Here is a 12,747-nt window from a genome sequence, read left to right as displayed (position 1 = left end):
CATGATCAAAATTCAAAATCACAACTTTGTTGTAAATTTGTAACTTCAGGTTTCCTCAAATGAACTTCCTCTCTGTTCTTGTTATTAAAATATAACGTTAAATGTGAATCTCTTTTTCTATTAGTAGTGGATCTGCATAATCTGGAAATCTCCCAGACAAATGTTAGTTCTGACAAACACGCACTCAAAATCAAACCTTCATTTCATTTTCTAACCGCTTATTCCGCTATCGGGTCACGGGCCAAGCTGGAGCCAATCCCAGCAGTCAACGGGCGAGAGGCAGGGGACACCCTGGACAAGCCGCCAGTTCATCGCAGGGCAACACAGAGACAGACAACCAGCCACACACACACTCACACCTACGGGCAATTTAGTGTCACCAATCAGCCTAGGCTGCATGTCTTTGGAGGTGGGAGGAAGCCGGAGAACCCGGAGAGAACCCACGCAGACACGGGGAGAACATGCAAACTCCTCACAGAATGGCCACAAGCCGGGGACGAACCCACGACCATCTTGCTGTGAGGCAACAGTGCTTACCACTGCGCCCAAAATCAAACCTCACGGGTCCAATTAGAATAAGATGAGGGGAGAAGAGGTGGAGCAACAGAGGGAGAGAGAGCGCCACTTTAATCCTCGGACTATAAAGCTGGGCAGCAGCGAGAGGCAGCCTCAGTGCGACGGATGGCGTGTCGGATGCTGATGACAAATGGAGCATCCTTCAGTCTGAGCGGCATCCGGCAGGATGGGTGGTCCTCTCCTCCTCCTCTGCCTCCTCCTCTCCTCTCTCCGTCTCACTGCTGGTGAGTAGACGCACCTGATGCACTGAAGCGCTCGGCTTGTTTTCATTTTGTTCTGTGCCGTTCTAATCTAAAGATCTTGGGAGAGAAGTGTCTGCGGTTCTGTTTACAACAGCGTGACGGGGGGGGGGGGGGGGGGGGGGGACACACATGAATTATGTGTCCTCATAAAAGAAGAGACGTCCTTTCCACACGAAGGTCCGGGGGCCCACTCTGACACATTAGAGTGACGCTTCACGTTTTGCTCAAGGCCATATTCACTTACATGCAAATATTACATAACTAGCAGCACAGTCATATTAAATACGTTTACAATTATGTCCTTGTGCTGCTTTTTAGAAAGCACCCAACACGACCAAGTCTTTGTCAATGCAGTTCATATAAAAATAGAATTATTCCTTTGTTTTGTTATATTGACTGATTTCTGGCGTGTGAAATCTTTTTGATTTTTCTGTCCCCTTACTGCTGAAACAGTTTATGCCTTTTACAGGACTGCTTTTAAATGGAGAAAGGGTGTCCGCCTCCCAAACTGAAACTGATGGTTTCACAGGAGCCTCATAAAGGCGAATTATAATCTAATAATCTAATATATTGTAATTATACTTTTGGGGACTCTAGGACAGGGGTGTCAAACTCATTTTCTCCAAGGGCCGCATTATGTTCACCCTACAAAGGCCAAATGTAAACCATAACACAGTAAAAAAATGTGTACAATAAAATATTCTGTTTTGATATTACTTTTTTAAAAGGTTGTAACTTAAAAATTGTTAGAGATAAAGACATACTGTAAATTAGAAAAATCATAAGTATGAACCAAAGTTTGTGATGGGAATAAATTAACACATCTAATAATGTGGAAAAGTTCCATTCAAATGCAATCATCACGCAGGAACAAAGATAATCGATACTAAATCAAAGCAAAACCAAAAAACTACCACCTTGTCTTGTCATTGATAAACATTCCCCGAGTCAATGCTGCGGAAAAGACGTCACTTTCAGGATCAGCACTGGACAGCTCCAGATGTAGCCGGCTACCTGTGGAGCTGTCCAGTGCTGATCCTGATCCATATGTCGCCGGGGTCAACATGTCAGCACATGCTGGAAAAACAAAAGAGTTCAAATAACTTTCAATAGTCACCTCCAGCAGATTATTGATTTCCTGACTGCAGCGTGTTGCTATTGTTATTGACATGTTGCTGAATTTTTCCGTTTGATCAGTTCACTACTTAAATACAATAGCACTGTAAAAAAAAGCACCAAAAGACCAGCGCAGGAAAACGGATTTTATAAAAAGGCAATACAGAAACAGTAAAGTTAGTTTAACAAGCTGATCAATCAGAGATTGTAGACCCTCGCCTCCAAGTGCCCTATCTCGCAATGTTAAAGAATCCTCCCATCATGCCATTAGTGTCCCTCCCTCTTAAAGTGACACTCCCATGTTACAGCACAGGCGCAATTCCAGATGTAAAAATAATTCTAGAATCTGGATCCAGATCCGGATCAACGCCATTCTCGGGGAGGACCGAGCCACGGACAGACCCTTGCTTGTGTAAAAATTTCAAGTCGATTGGGTTACTAGTTTTTGAGTTATGCGCGCGGACGGACAGACAAACAAACAAACAGAGTTAACAGACAGACAAGCAAGCAAACAAACAAACGGACCCAATTGCGATACCCTCGCCTCCCCTTCGGCGAGGGTAAAAATTAGATTAATGCGATTAAAAAAACACAACACGCTAAACAGGACTGTAATCAATTAATCGCTATGAACGGGATAGTTTGACACCCCTAAAAGAAATCATCATTTGTTCCAAAGGAAGTTCTGAAGTTTGTGTCTGCTGTCTTTATGAGATTTTACCTTTCTGGGATTAAAAGTCCATTGTTTGACTGTGACCCATATTGTTCAAGGTAATCTGTATTTAGAAATGATTAAATGCTCCAGGCTCTCGGAGCGCCTCGATGCACGGACGTTAATCCCAAACAGCTCGGATTTCCTGATGTTTGGAACATTTGTCTTGATTTTGAGCGATGGATGAATTAGTTTTTCTGCTGACAACCACAGAGCTGAGGAAGTCTGCAGCCCGCGAAAGGCCTGTACTGTGGTTGAATCCATATCCGCTGTGTTATGAAGCTTCCCATCATGCATTGCATGTCTTCATACCATGAGAAGATGAGTATGATTATTATTAAGGTTGTTTTCTGCTATGGAACCATTAACTTCTCTCAGGATCAGCACTACTGATTGTTGCTGAGTAGGTAGCATGTAGCATGTAGCATGAACCTACTCCTGGTTCATTTTTCATTTCTCTCTGAAAGCCTGGTCGGCCGCTCCCGACTAAAATGCCTCAACGACTATTGGATGGATTTATTTATAGCTCCAGACACAAGCAAATCCAACTCCAGATTAAGTTTGATTCATCTGCACCCAAAAAACAGGTTTTCAAAAGAGGCTTTTTAGTCATGAATAAACTTTAATCTACTAGAGTTTAGAGTTTAGAGTCACCGGCCTCAGCAGCGTCTCCTCAGAGGGCGACTGTTTGCTTCAGGTCTGCTCCATTTGATGGGCCCGACCCGTCTTTGTTTCTTCAGAGGTGGAGAAGCAACGATTTTTCAGCTGCCCTCTGAAGACAACGTCACATGTTCTCCATCCCTTCAACAATAAACGACACGGCGGCTCCGTTTGCCCAGCCTCATCACAGCACTTTGAGTTTCCTTTGCTCTGAAAAGATTTCCTTCTGTTTGAAGTTTGAAGAGTTTCTCTTTGAGGAGGCATTTTGCTCGATGGTTGCTTTGGTTTCTCTGAATATAGAAGGTACTAGCACTGCGTTTTCTCTTCGGAACACACTGTTGCTGGACCCGGGATCCATCATTCCCAATGCACAGAGGAGCTGCACCAGTTTAGCTGTGCTTGCTGCAGATGTGGAATCAGTTATCTGACAGCAGGACAGAGGATGATCTCTGCACCAGGATAAATCACTGCAAAGATAAAAGAAGATATCAATCACTTAAGAGTGAAAAGCTGTTGGTTGTTTCTCCACATTAAAGTAGGCCACAAGCAGCCATCGTCCAAATCGAACCCGAGTGGGCAGAGAGGGCTCGCTCTCATTTCACTCACCCTAATCTCGTTGAGAATATGCTTCCCCTCAGTGAAATGATTGATTCCTGTCGGTGCTTTATGATATGTGATTCTGAGTTTTCGTTTTTTTTTATTTTTAGCCTTAATCTCTCTGTTCATGTGTTCAGAGCTTGGCGAATGGCTGGCTCTCTGGATGAAAGGCTGGAGGGAGGATTAAGAGGAAAAACATGGGGAATAATCTGAAGGCTGCTGCGGGAGGTAGGCCTCTGTGGGGGGTAGGCCGCTGCAGGAGGTAGGCCGCTGCAGGAGGTAGGCCGCTGCAAAAGGTAGTCCGCTGTAGAAGGTAGTCCGCTGTAGGAGGTAGGCCGCTGCAGGAGGTAGGCCGCTGCAGAAGGTAGCCAGCAACTTATTAGGCAAAAGGGTTTCCAGGTTAACCTGTAATTAATTTTAAAGCTGCGTGAGATATCGTCCCGTCCAGCACCGCTTTGATCTCTGAGCGCCTCCGGTGACGTCACCTAGCCCGTCACCACCAGCGCCAGAGGGGCTTTAATGCCGTTTCCCTCTCTCCTCTCTCTGGCAGGTTATTTATCCGTCTCCATTGAACCTCTTCCTCCCATTGTCATCGGCGACACAGTGACTCTCAAATGCAACTTCCAAACAGACGGCAACCTCCGAGAGATCGTCTGGTTCCGGGTGAACCCGCAGGTGACTCGGCAGCTCCTAACGTCGCGCTGGATGCGACTGATGAAAGCCCCCGTCTCGGGGTTAACGGCGTCAGCAGCCGAGAAGCTGTTGAATGTTCACAAGATAGTCTGTGTCCAGACAAAATCTTCCGTAATGTAATCCAACCTGTATCTAATGTATATTATATGCGACATCTATAGTATTCAACCCCCCCCCCCCCTCCCTTAGGTGACTGAAGGAGGCAAGCAGAAGATTTTCACCTATGATTCCATGTACAATAACAGCTACGTCCACATGGAGGATGGCCGCAGGCGGCAAGACCTGTTCTACCACTCCACCGCGCGGTACGATTGTCCGTAGTCGGACCCGCCACAGACAGAACCGTGAAGGGTTCTAAGCAGTCCTCTTTGTTGAGCAGACTTCCTGAGGTCCAGATGGATGACGATGGTCTGTATGAGTGCCATGTGGGGATCTACGACAGGAGGACCAGGGACAAGGTTGTTCTGGCCTCCGGCAGCATCGTCCTCGCCGTCATAGGTGCGTCTTTATCCCGCGGTCATCGTAGGTGTCTGTCCGTTCTACATTGTGATGCTTCTCTGAACACAATCAGTGTTTCATATGATGATCTGTTGAGGGGGTTCTCCCTAGACCAGACATGGGCAAACTAAGGCCCGGGGGCCATATACGGCCCGTTAGGCTTTATAATACGGCCCGCCGAACTAGTCCAAATAATATCATTAAATAACATTTTATTTAAAACCTCATTCAGTTTCCCTTTTCCCCTGAAATGCTGCCTGTAAAAGGCCAAATCCTTTCATGTAATGGCTTTTACATGTCATTTATATTAGTTCACACAAACACTCCAGCCTGGCCCGGCCCCTCTGTCAAATTTTAGAACCCATTGTGGCCCGCGAGTCAAGAAGTTTGCCCACCCCTGCCCTAGACCCTCGGTGGACGGGCTCTAGCAGAGCTTCAACCTCTGAAGCGCACAAACACATGTCTGTCCATCCGAAGTGGACATGCCCAGGCAACCTCCGAAGGGACGTGTCCAGGAGGCGATCAGAGCGAGGGGTCAGCAGCCAGTCTCCGGAAAGCTGCTTGTATTTCTGACCCGGTCTCGACCCGTTCTTTACATTCTGCTGGAGGTCGAATGAGGAGCAGACTGTTTGGTGCCATTGTGATTATACTCGGACCAGAACCCTGCTCAGGATGGCTTTTTGTTACACTGGGACTAGAACCCTGCTCTCGGATTGCTTTTTGTTACACTGGGACCAGAACCCTGCTCAGGATGGCTTTTTGTTACACTGGGACCAGAACCCTGCTCTCTGATGGCTTTTTGTTATGCTGGGACCAGAACCCTGCTCTCTGATTGCTTTTTGTTACGCTGGGACCAGAACCCTGCTCTCTGATTGCTTTTTGTTACGCTGGGACCAGAACCCTGCTCTCTGATTGCTTTTTGTTACGCTGGGACCAGAACCCTGCTCTCTGATTGCTTTTTGTTACGCTGGGACCAGAACCCTGCTCTCGGATGGCTTTTTGTTACACTGGGACCAGAACCCTGCTCTCTGATTGCTTTTTGTTACGCTGGGACCAGAACCCTGCTCTCTGATGGCTTTTTGTTACACTGGGACCAGAACCCTGCTCTCTGATGGCTTTTTGTTATGCTGGGACCAGAACCCTGCTCTCGGATGGCTTTTTGTTACACTGGGACCAGAACCCTGCTGTCTGATTTGAATCCCGTTTTTTGAAAGCCATTTGAATGGCTGAAGATGGTCCCACATTGGTGGCTGGTCAAAGTCGTCTCCACCAGACTGACCGAGTACCTGTATTTGTATACAGTGGTCCCTTATTTATCGCGGGGGTTGCGTTCTAAAAATAACCCCCAATAGGTGAAATCCGTGAAGTAGTCAGCTTTATTTTTTAGTTATTATATATGTTTTAAGGCTGGAAAGTTAACCTTTTAGCACACACGTTATATTGTACACGTTAAAGCCAAAAGGACTCCACCCCTGCACCCTCTAATTGGCTCTCTCATAATCGCTTGGAACGTTCCTGGTCCCTTTCTTGAATGCTATTGGACACGTGAGCTGTCAGTCAAAACCCTCAACCTGACTTCCGTCACAAAGTTTGTGTGAGTGAACAGATGTTTGTTAAGTTAGCGAACAGCGTTAAAACATGAAATGAGCCCCAAATCTCTAAAGACACGTAGCTGTTCTATTCATTCAGCCTGTTCTGTTTTGTGTGGATCAATACTAAGTTGTGTTAACTGTTCATCTTTACTGCTGAACGGTCCATTCTCTCCTGATTTGACGTGGCTGTGCTACAGCAGAACACAATGCACGTTCAAACACTGTAAAAAAAACATGCAAAATTGCATAAAAAAATCCACGAAACAGCGAGGCCGCGAAAGATGAACCGTGTTATAGCGAAGGACTACTGTATTTAGATATATTATTACTGGATAGATGCATTGGATTGCCCTTTTATTTTCCTCCAACAAGTTCAAAGCATTCCTTTTGTATTTTCCCTGCAGTACCTCCCAAATCTATCTCTGTGGTGTCGGCTGATGGCCCGGCTCCGTTCAGCCGCTACCAGATCCAGAACTTCACTCTGGTTTGCATCGTTACAGGGGCAAAGCCAGCTCCCATGGTGAGATGGAGCCTGTGTGAGGCTGCTCAGTGTCCATGGTCACGCACGCATCACTCCTATTAATCCTGGGAAGGAAAGCTTCCCCGTCCGTCCATGTAACATCAGTGTTTGAAACGTCGAGGATGCTGGGCTCAAATGCTCATAGATGATAAATGAGAAGTATTTTAGTGGCTCTGTTTGAGGCTGCTCGGTGTACGCTCTGCAGTGACCTCTTTGGAAAGTGTGTTCGGGATTGTGCGATTAGAGGACAGCAGTGTGTGTGTGTGTGTGTGTGTGCTGAAACAAAAAGCATCATTTCCCTGCGAGAGAAACGTATGAAGGAGATAAAAGCAGCAGTGCTGCGTACAATCATCCCTGAGCTGCCCCCGGACACACAGCAGGCGCGTTCGTAACGGTCACAGGGGTATTAGGTATGGTTCTCTGTCTGCGAGCTCTCGAGGGAACGTCACCGCTCATTTGCCTACAGGTGGGTCAGATGTTCTCTAAGAATAGATAGCAGGATAAAAGCATGTTACATGGAGAACTCAGATAGGCAGGCAGTGGCCTGGTCATGACTTTAGATGATTCCACTCTTCCCACTGAGCTCATCTACGTTTTCCTCTGGATTTCAGGTGTACTTCAAGCGGGACGGAGAGCTTATTGATGTGGTACCATCTACCCAGTCTTCCTCAGTTGGAGAGCAAAGCAAGGGTCTCGTTCAAGAAAAGGCCCAGGCCAGGGTCCAGGCAGGGCTCTGGAGCTCCCAGGTTTTCACCAGTCAGGACATTGATGACACCAAACGCCAGAAGTCCCTCACCCTGCTGAAAGACGAGGGAAGGCTGGCCCAGCTGGGCCAGGACAGCCCAGATCACCCCACAGGGGAAAGGGAGCAGATGCCCAAGTTAGAGTCTGAGCCAATCGAGGTGATCCCCGAGACGGTTGTGAGCCGGGAATTCCCCCGCTGGGTTCAAAGCAGTGAGCCGCTCTACTATTTCCAGCACCAGCAGCAGGCTGCAGGAGATGGCACCGTACAGGTGAGGGCCACGCTCACCTGGAACCTGAATCCCCAGGTAGACAACGAGGCTCTCTTCAGCTGTGAGGTCAACCACCCAGCTCTCTCCATGCCCATGCAGTCAGAGGTCACACTAGGTGAGCACGTAGCAGCGCTGTGAGGATGCTTCTTTATGTCTGTTCATAGAAAGGAGGCAAATATGGGCTTCCTGGTAGGTTGTTCATCTGATGACTAAACGCAATGAGAACGCCCTGCAGCAGTCCAATCTCTGTGGATCTAACTCCAGGACAGCTCAAAAACAAGGAGATGTATAGGGAAGCGATAGCGAGACAGAACAGGAGCAGTCAAAAACAAGATGAATTAAAGCCGCAAGCGGCGTTGTAGGCCCTCGCCGGCCGACAGGCCGTTGAGCTGACCCGCCGACGCACGCCGCTTTTGTCCTGAGTGCTTCACAAGTGTTTAGATTTGAGCTGCATGAGTAGCTCACAGTTTAGTCAAATCGTTATTTGGATTATATGGCCATCTGCCATCAGGAGTCTTTAAGTTTCAATCCAATATGGCCGCCTTCCTGTGTGTCTGGGGGCGTGGCCATAATAAAATTTATTTTTGCCCTGACATGACGCATGCCTGTACGGAATTTCGTGGCTGTCCGACAAAGTTGGCGTCGGACCCCTCCCCATAGGAGTGGTTGCCATCGCCATAGCAACAGCGTAAAAAGTGCAGCCTGGGTGTCATTGCCTTTTCAACCGGCGTGTGTGTGAGAATGTATGTGGCAAATTTGGGACGTTTCCATGCTAATATGTCATTTTCAGAACCTTTGTGATTGCTTTGTGTCGCATCATTTGATTAACATGGGGAATGTGAGAGTCTGTGTGTGTGTGTGTGTGTGCGTGTGTGTTGCAATAGCCCCTTACGCCTAGGATAGGCGCTCGGGCCTAAAAAAGAAAAATAAAGAATTAACTATTAACAATATAGCTTTTTTTATGAGTACGCAATTATTACACAAAATACATTTTTGGAATGGTCTCGGCGAGGGCTACGCGTCTGTATGTGTGTGTTTAGTGTCGGGGTGTGTGTGCTGTCGAGTGTCGGTGTGTGTGGGCGTGAGTGTGTTGGTCGTCCGATGGATGACTCGCTGGTCTTGGTCTAACTTAGATCCCTTAGCTCCAACAGCTGTGTTGATAACTCCTGGAAGATCCGAGAGTGGCTTGTGTCATATTTGATGATAGACGTGTCACTACACGAGATGGAAGGATTCCCAAAACCATTCCCAAGCCACTCCGTGATACAGCCAGGACGGCCACTGGGTAGAACCTCTGGAGGCATTTGAGAGGAAGTCCATGCAGGAAGTGAAGGTTTTGCTGCGCCGCCTCCAACACAGGTAGCGTTGAGAGCCTGGCTGAGGCCACTGAAGCGATGAGGAACTTGTACTTGTGACTTTGCTCCTCTGGAGACCTCCTGAAGTTAAAACACACTCATAATTTAGGAGTTGTCATCCCATCAGGTGCTACACCTCCATGCTTCATGAGGTTCCTTGAATGGTCTTTTACGGGTTGCCACAGCAAATCAATGTTCTCCACTGCACCCGGTCCTTTGCCTCGTTCTCCCCAACACCAGCCTCAAACAGACTGAACTGGAATCAATAAACCAATTCTGATTCTGAAAGACCAACACCAAGACAGGAAGGGGATGAGCAGACTCTAGTTCCTGGGGAAGCTGAGATCATTCGGAGTTCGCTGCAAGACCTCTGTTGTTGCCCCTGTTCTCTGCTGTAGTCTGCTGGGGAGGCAGCATCGGAGCCGGCGCCACCAACAGACTGAACAGAATGACCAGGGAGACTGGCTCTGTGATTGGCTGCAAGCTGGACACTACCAAAGCAGGGGTGGGGAGTAGGACTATGAACAAGCTGGTATCTATTTTGAATAACCCCGACAACCCTCTCCACCTCCTTCTGGACAGGAAGCAGAGCTCTTTCTCCAACAGACACAGGAAGTCTTTTCTGCCCAGAGCAAATCATCTCTGTCGGACAGAGAACGATTACAGCTCTCTGCTCTGGAGCATCCTGGCTTTTCTGCACTGTCTGTCAACCAAAGGTTTTTAACTCAACCCAAAAAATCCCAGGGTGGCTATAATGTTCATCTGATTGTCTGTGGGGTTGCTGTAGAAGATACTGTTTTTATCTCTCCATGATTTTGCCCTTGCACTCACCTGACCTGATGCCTAAGAGCTCTGTTTAAAAGGTGCTAAGTATCTCAAGTTTTACTGATCACCTTTGTGTCCTATCGTTTGCATTGTTGAACAGCACTCCGTGGAATTATTGTGTGTTTCTGTCAGCTTCTCCTAGAGGACCCAAACTGTCCATGAGCCCGAGTCAGGCCAAGGTAGGCGACACGGTGCGGATCACGGTCCAGGGCTTCCAGCTGGGACCTTCAGCAGTAAGTTTCCCACTCATTGGATCTTTCAACAGGGAAATGCAAAAAGCATCCACACTACAAACTATTCAAATCAAGTTGACTGGTAGGTCAAGATGACCAGGTCTACTTGGGGAATCATGATGAGGCAGTCAGACAGCCTTATCAGTTAAACCATGTGTGTCCACAGAGCGAGGTCTTCCCTGAGCCCATATTCACCTGGACCAAGGTTGGTGGGCTTCTACTGAACGGCAGCGAGGAGCACGTAGGAAGGGAACTGGTCCTGGAGAGAGTTCCAGCAGAGCTTAATGGGTCCATGTTCCGTTGCACAGCCCAGAATCCTCTGGGCTCCAAAGACACCCACACCCGCCTCATCGTTTTTGGTGAGGCCGTTTGTCAGGGGAATTATTGCAATCATTAATCTTTACTTACAGTGCATGTTTTTCTTGAATGTGTTTTCACAGATAACCCCAGACTAAAGAAAGAGAAGCAGCGTTTTCTGGGTAGGTTTCGTGTCCTAGTTCTGGCACCATGATCATTCATCTTACGGTGTAACGTTCAGTATGTCCTCTGTGTGCAGCCATTGACACGGCATCCAGGTGCTGCCTTTCATTAACCTGTGTGTTGCTGCTGCTGACATTTACCTGCGAACTGACATGATGTGAGGCACCGCTGCTCGTCCACGCACCACTGCCAAGATCCATCTGAGGAAACGGAACTTTCCTGATCCCCTGTCCATAGATCCACTTCCAAGAAGCAAGAATCACCGCTGGAACCCAGGACAGACCCAGATACAGCAACGGACACAAATCTGGACCAACGCTGCTTATTGGTTTCTCTACTCCAACTGACGAGGCATATGTTAAGGGCTCTAAAGTGTATGATCCAGATACGCATTGACACTGGCCAATCAGCATTGGGATTACAAGTAAAGATGGAATTCCACAACATAATTACACGCCGACAGAACAATAGGATTGCACAACATTTAGTTAATTTGACTACACTGATCACGTAAGTCACATAAGACACAACACATTGCAAACTGATCCACTGGGGTTTCAGATAGGCTGGGGGGAAGCCCCTCCCTCAGGGGAGGGACTGAAACGAATATGTGAAAAGGCGAACACATGAAGGATGTCCTTGGTTCGTGCCCTGTGACAGACGCAAGGAACATGGACGAACCTGAGCGCTGATTTTTCCTCACCAACTTGTACCTGAATTGTTGTTTAATTAAATGTCTAAACTTTACCAACATTCTCTTCATTGATAACACACCTGCGAATGGGATAAAAGAACCGCGGACAGTTAGGAAAACTCTTAACCATTCGCTGACGCAGAATAAATGGAGTCTTTCCTGTCGACTGCGGCGAGTTTAGTGTGTCCTACACAACACTGATCCATAGATGTGCACTATTACATAGAACGATCAACTACTAAGGCACTTGGTAGTTAGTGGACATGTTTAAATACTGCAAAAAACTGTAAAAACAGATCATTTACAGATGATTTCATTAAAGAAATAAGTGCTGGCCCTCTGGGCTTGAGTTTATTGTAACCGTTGCCGGCCCCTGATCGAGACGGTACTTCTCAGCCTCCATCACAAGCGCCTGCTCCCCACTGCCACTCAATCCACAATGCACATGTCCCCGATGGTTCCCTCGGTGGTGAGTCCACCGGCGGTCGGGCCCACGTCAACCTTTTGGGCTGAGCCTAGCCGAGCCCCGTGGGCAGAGCACCGATCCCAGGCCTGGTTCTAGGGTGGGGCCTCCGTTGTGCCATACTGGGCGATGTTATGGTCCTTGTATTTGATTCTCTCATAGGGGTTTTCGAACTGCTCTGAGTCTGACCCGTCACCCAGGACCTGCTTGCCATGGGGGACCCTACCAGAGCATAAGCTCCTGTAACCGTGGGGTTAAACGGCCCCACGGCGATAAAGCGCCAGTTCAAGGGGGATAAACGAGATATTTATAAATGTGGACGATTTATCAGGATCAAAGCCGTTCTGATCCACCCTCCTGTCCAGACGGTGGCAGCAGTGAGCTGGAGAGCCCTTTGACTACCGCCATCGTAGAAGAAGACGGAGAAGGAAACCGTAGAAGAAGAAGCAGCACGAGGCTATTGCTAGCAGCCTCAGCG

General features: G+C 47.8%; 1 protein-coding gene across 1 annotated transcript; it reads left to right on the top strand.

Annotated features, from left to right (window-relative positions):
* Positions 1–742: 742 nt before the first annotated feature.
* On the top strand, positions 743–12,567 carry igsf21b (immunoglobin superfamily, member 21b). Its single transcript, XM_068749454.1, has 10 exons — positions 743–800; positions 4,454–4,578; positions 4,786–4,901; positions 4,976–5,094; positions 7,091–7,206; positions 7,818–8,334; positions 10,532–10,632; positions 10,799–10,991; positions 11,073–11,111; positions 12,470–12,567. The coding sequence occupies exons 1-10, from the start codon at positions 743–745 to the stop codon at positions 12,565–12,567; spliced, it is 1,482 nt and encodes a 493-aa protein (XP_068605555.1).
* Positions 12,568–12,747: the final 180 nt, after the last annotated feature.

The sequence above is a fragment of the Brachionichthys hirsutus genome, chromosome 2 (assembly GCF_040956055.1).
Source record: "Brachionichthys hirsutus isolate HB-005 chromosome 2, CSIRO-AGI_Bhir_v1, whole genome shotgun sequence".
Lineage (NCBI taxonomy): Eukaryota > Metazoa > Chordata > Actinopteri > Lophiiformes > Brachionichthyidae > Brachionichthys > Brachionichthys hirsutus.
Note: the sequence above shows the minus strand (reverse complement) of the source record. Positions and strands in the feature narration are given on the sequence as shown.

Excerpts from the sequence above, each read along its gene's own strand:
- igsf21b (XM_068749454.1), top strand. The coding sequence starts at position 743 with ATGGGTGGTCCTCTCCTCCTCCTCTGCCTCCTCCTCTCCTCTCTCCGT. Across the intron at positions 801-4,453 it reads CTCTCTCCGTCTCACTGCTG|GTTATTTATCCGTCTCCATT; the intron begins GTGAGTAGACGC and ends TCTCTCTGGCAG. Across the intron at positions 7,207-7,817 it reads GGGCAAAGCCAGCTCCCATG|GTGTACTTCAAGCGGGACGG; the intron begins GTGAGATGGAGC and ends TCTGGATTTCAG.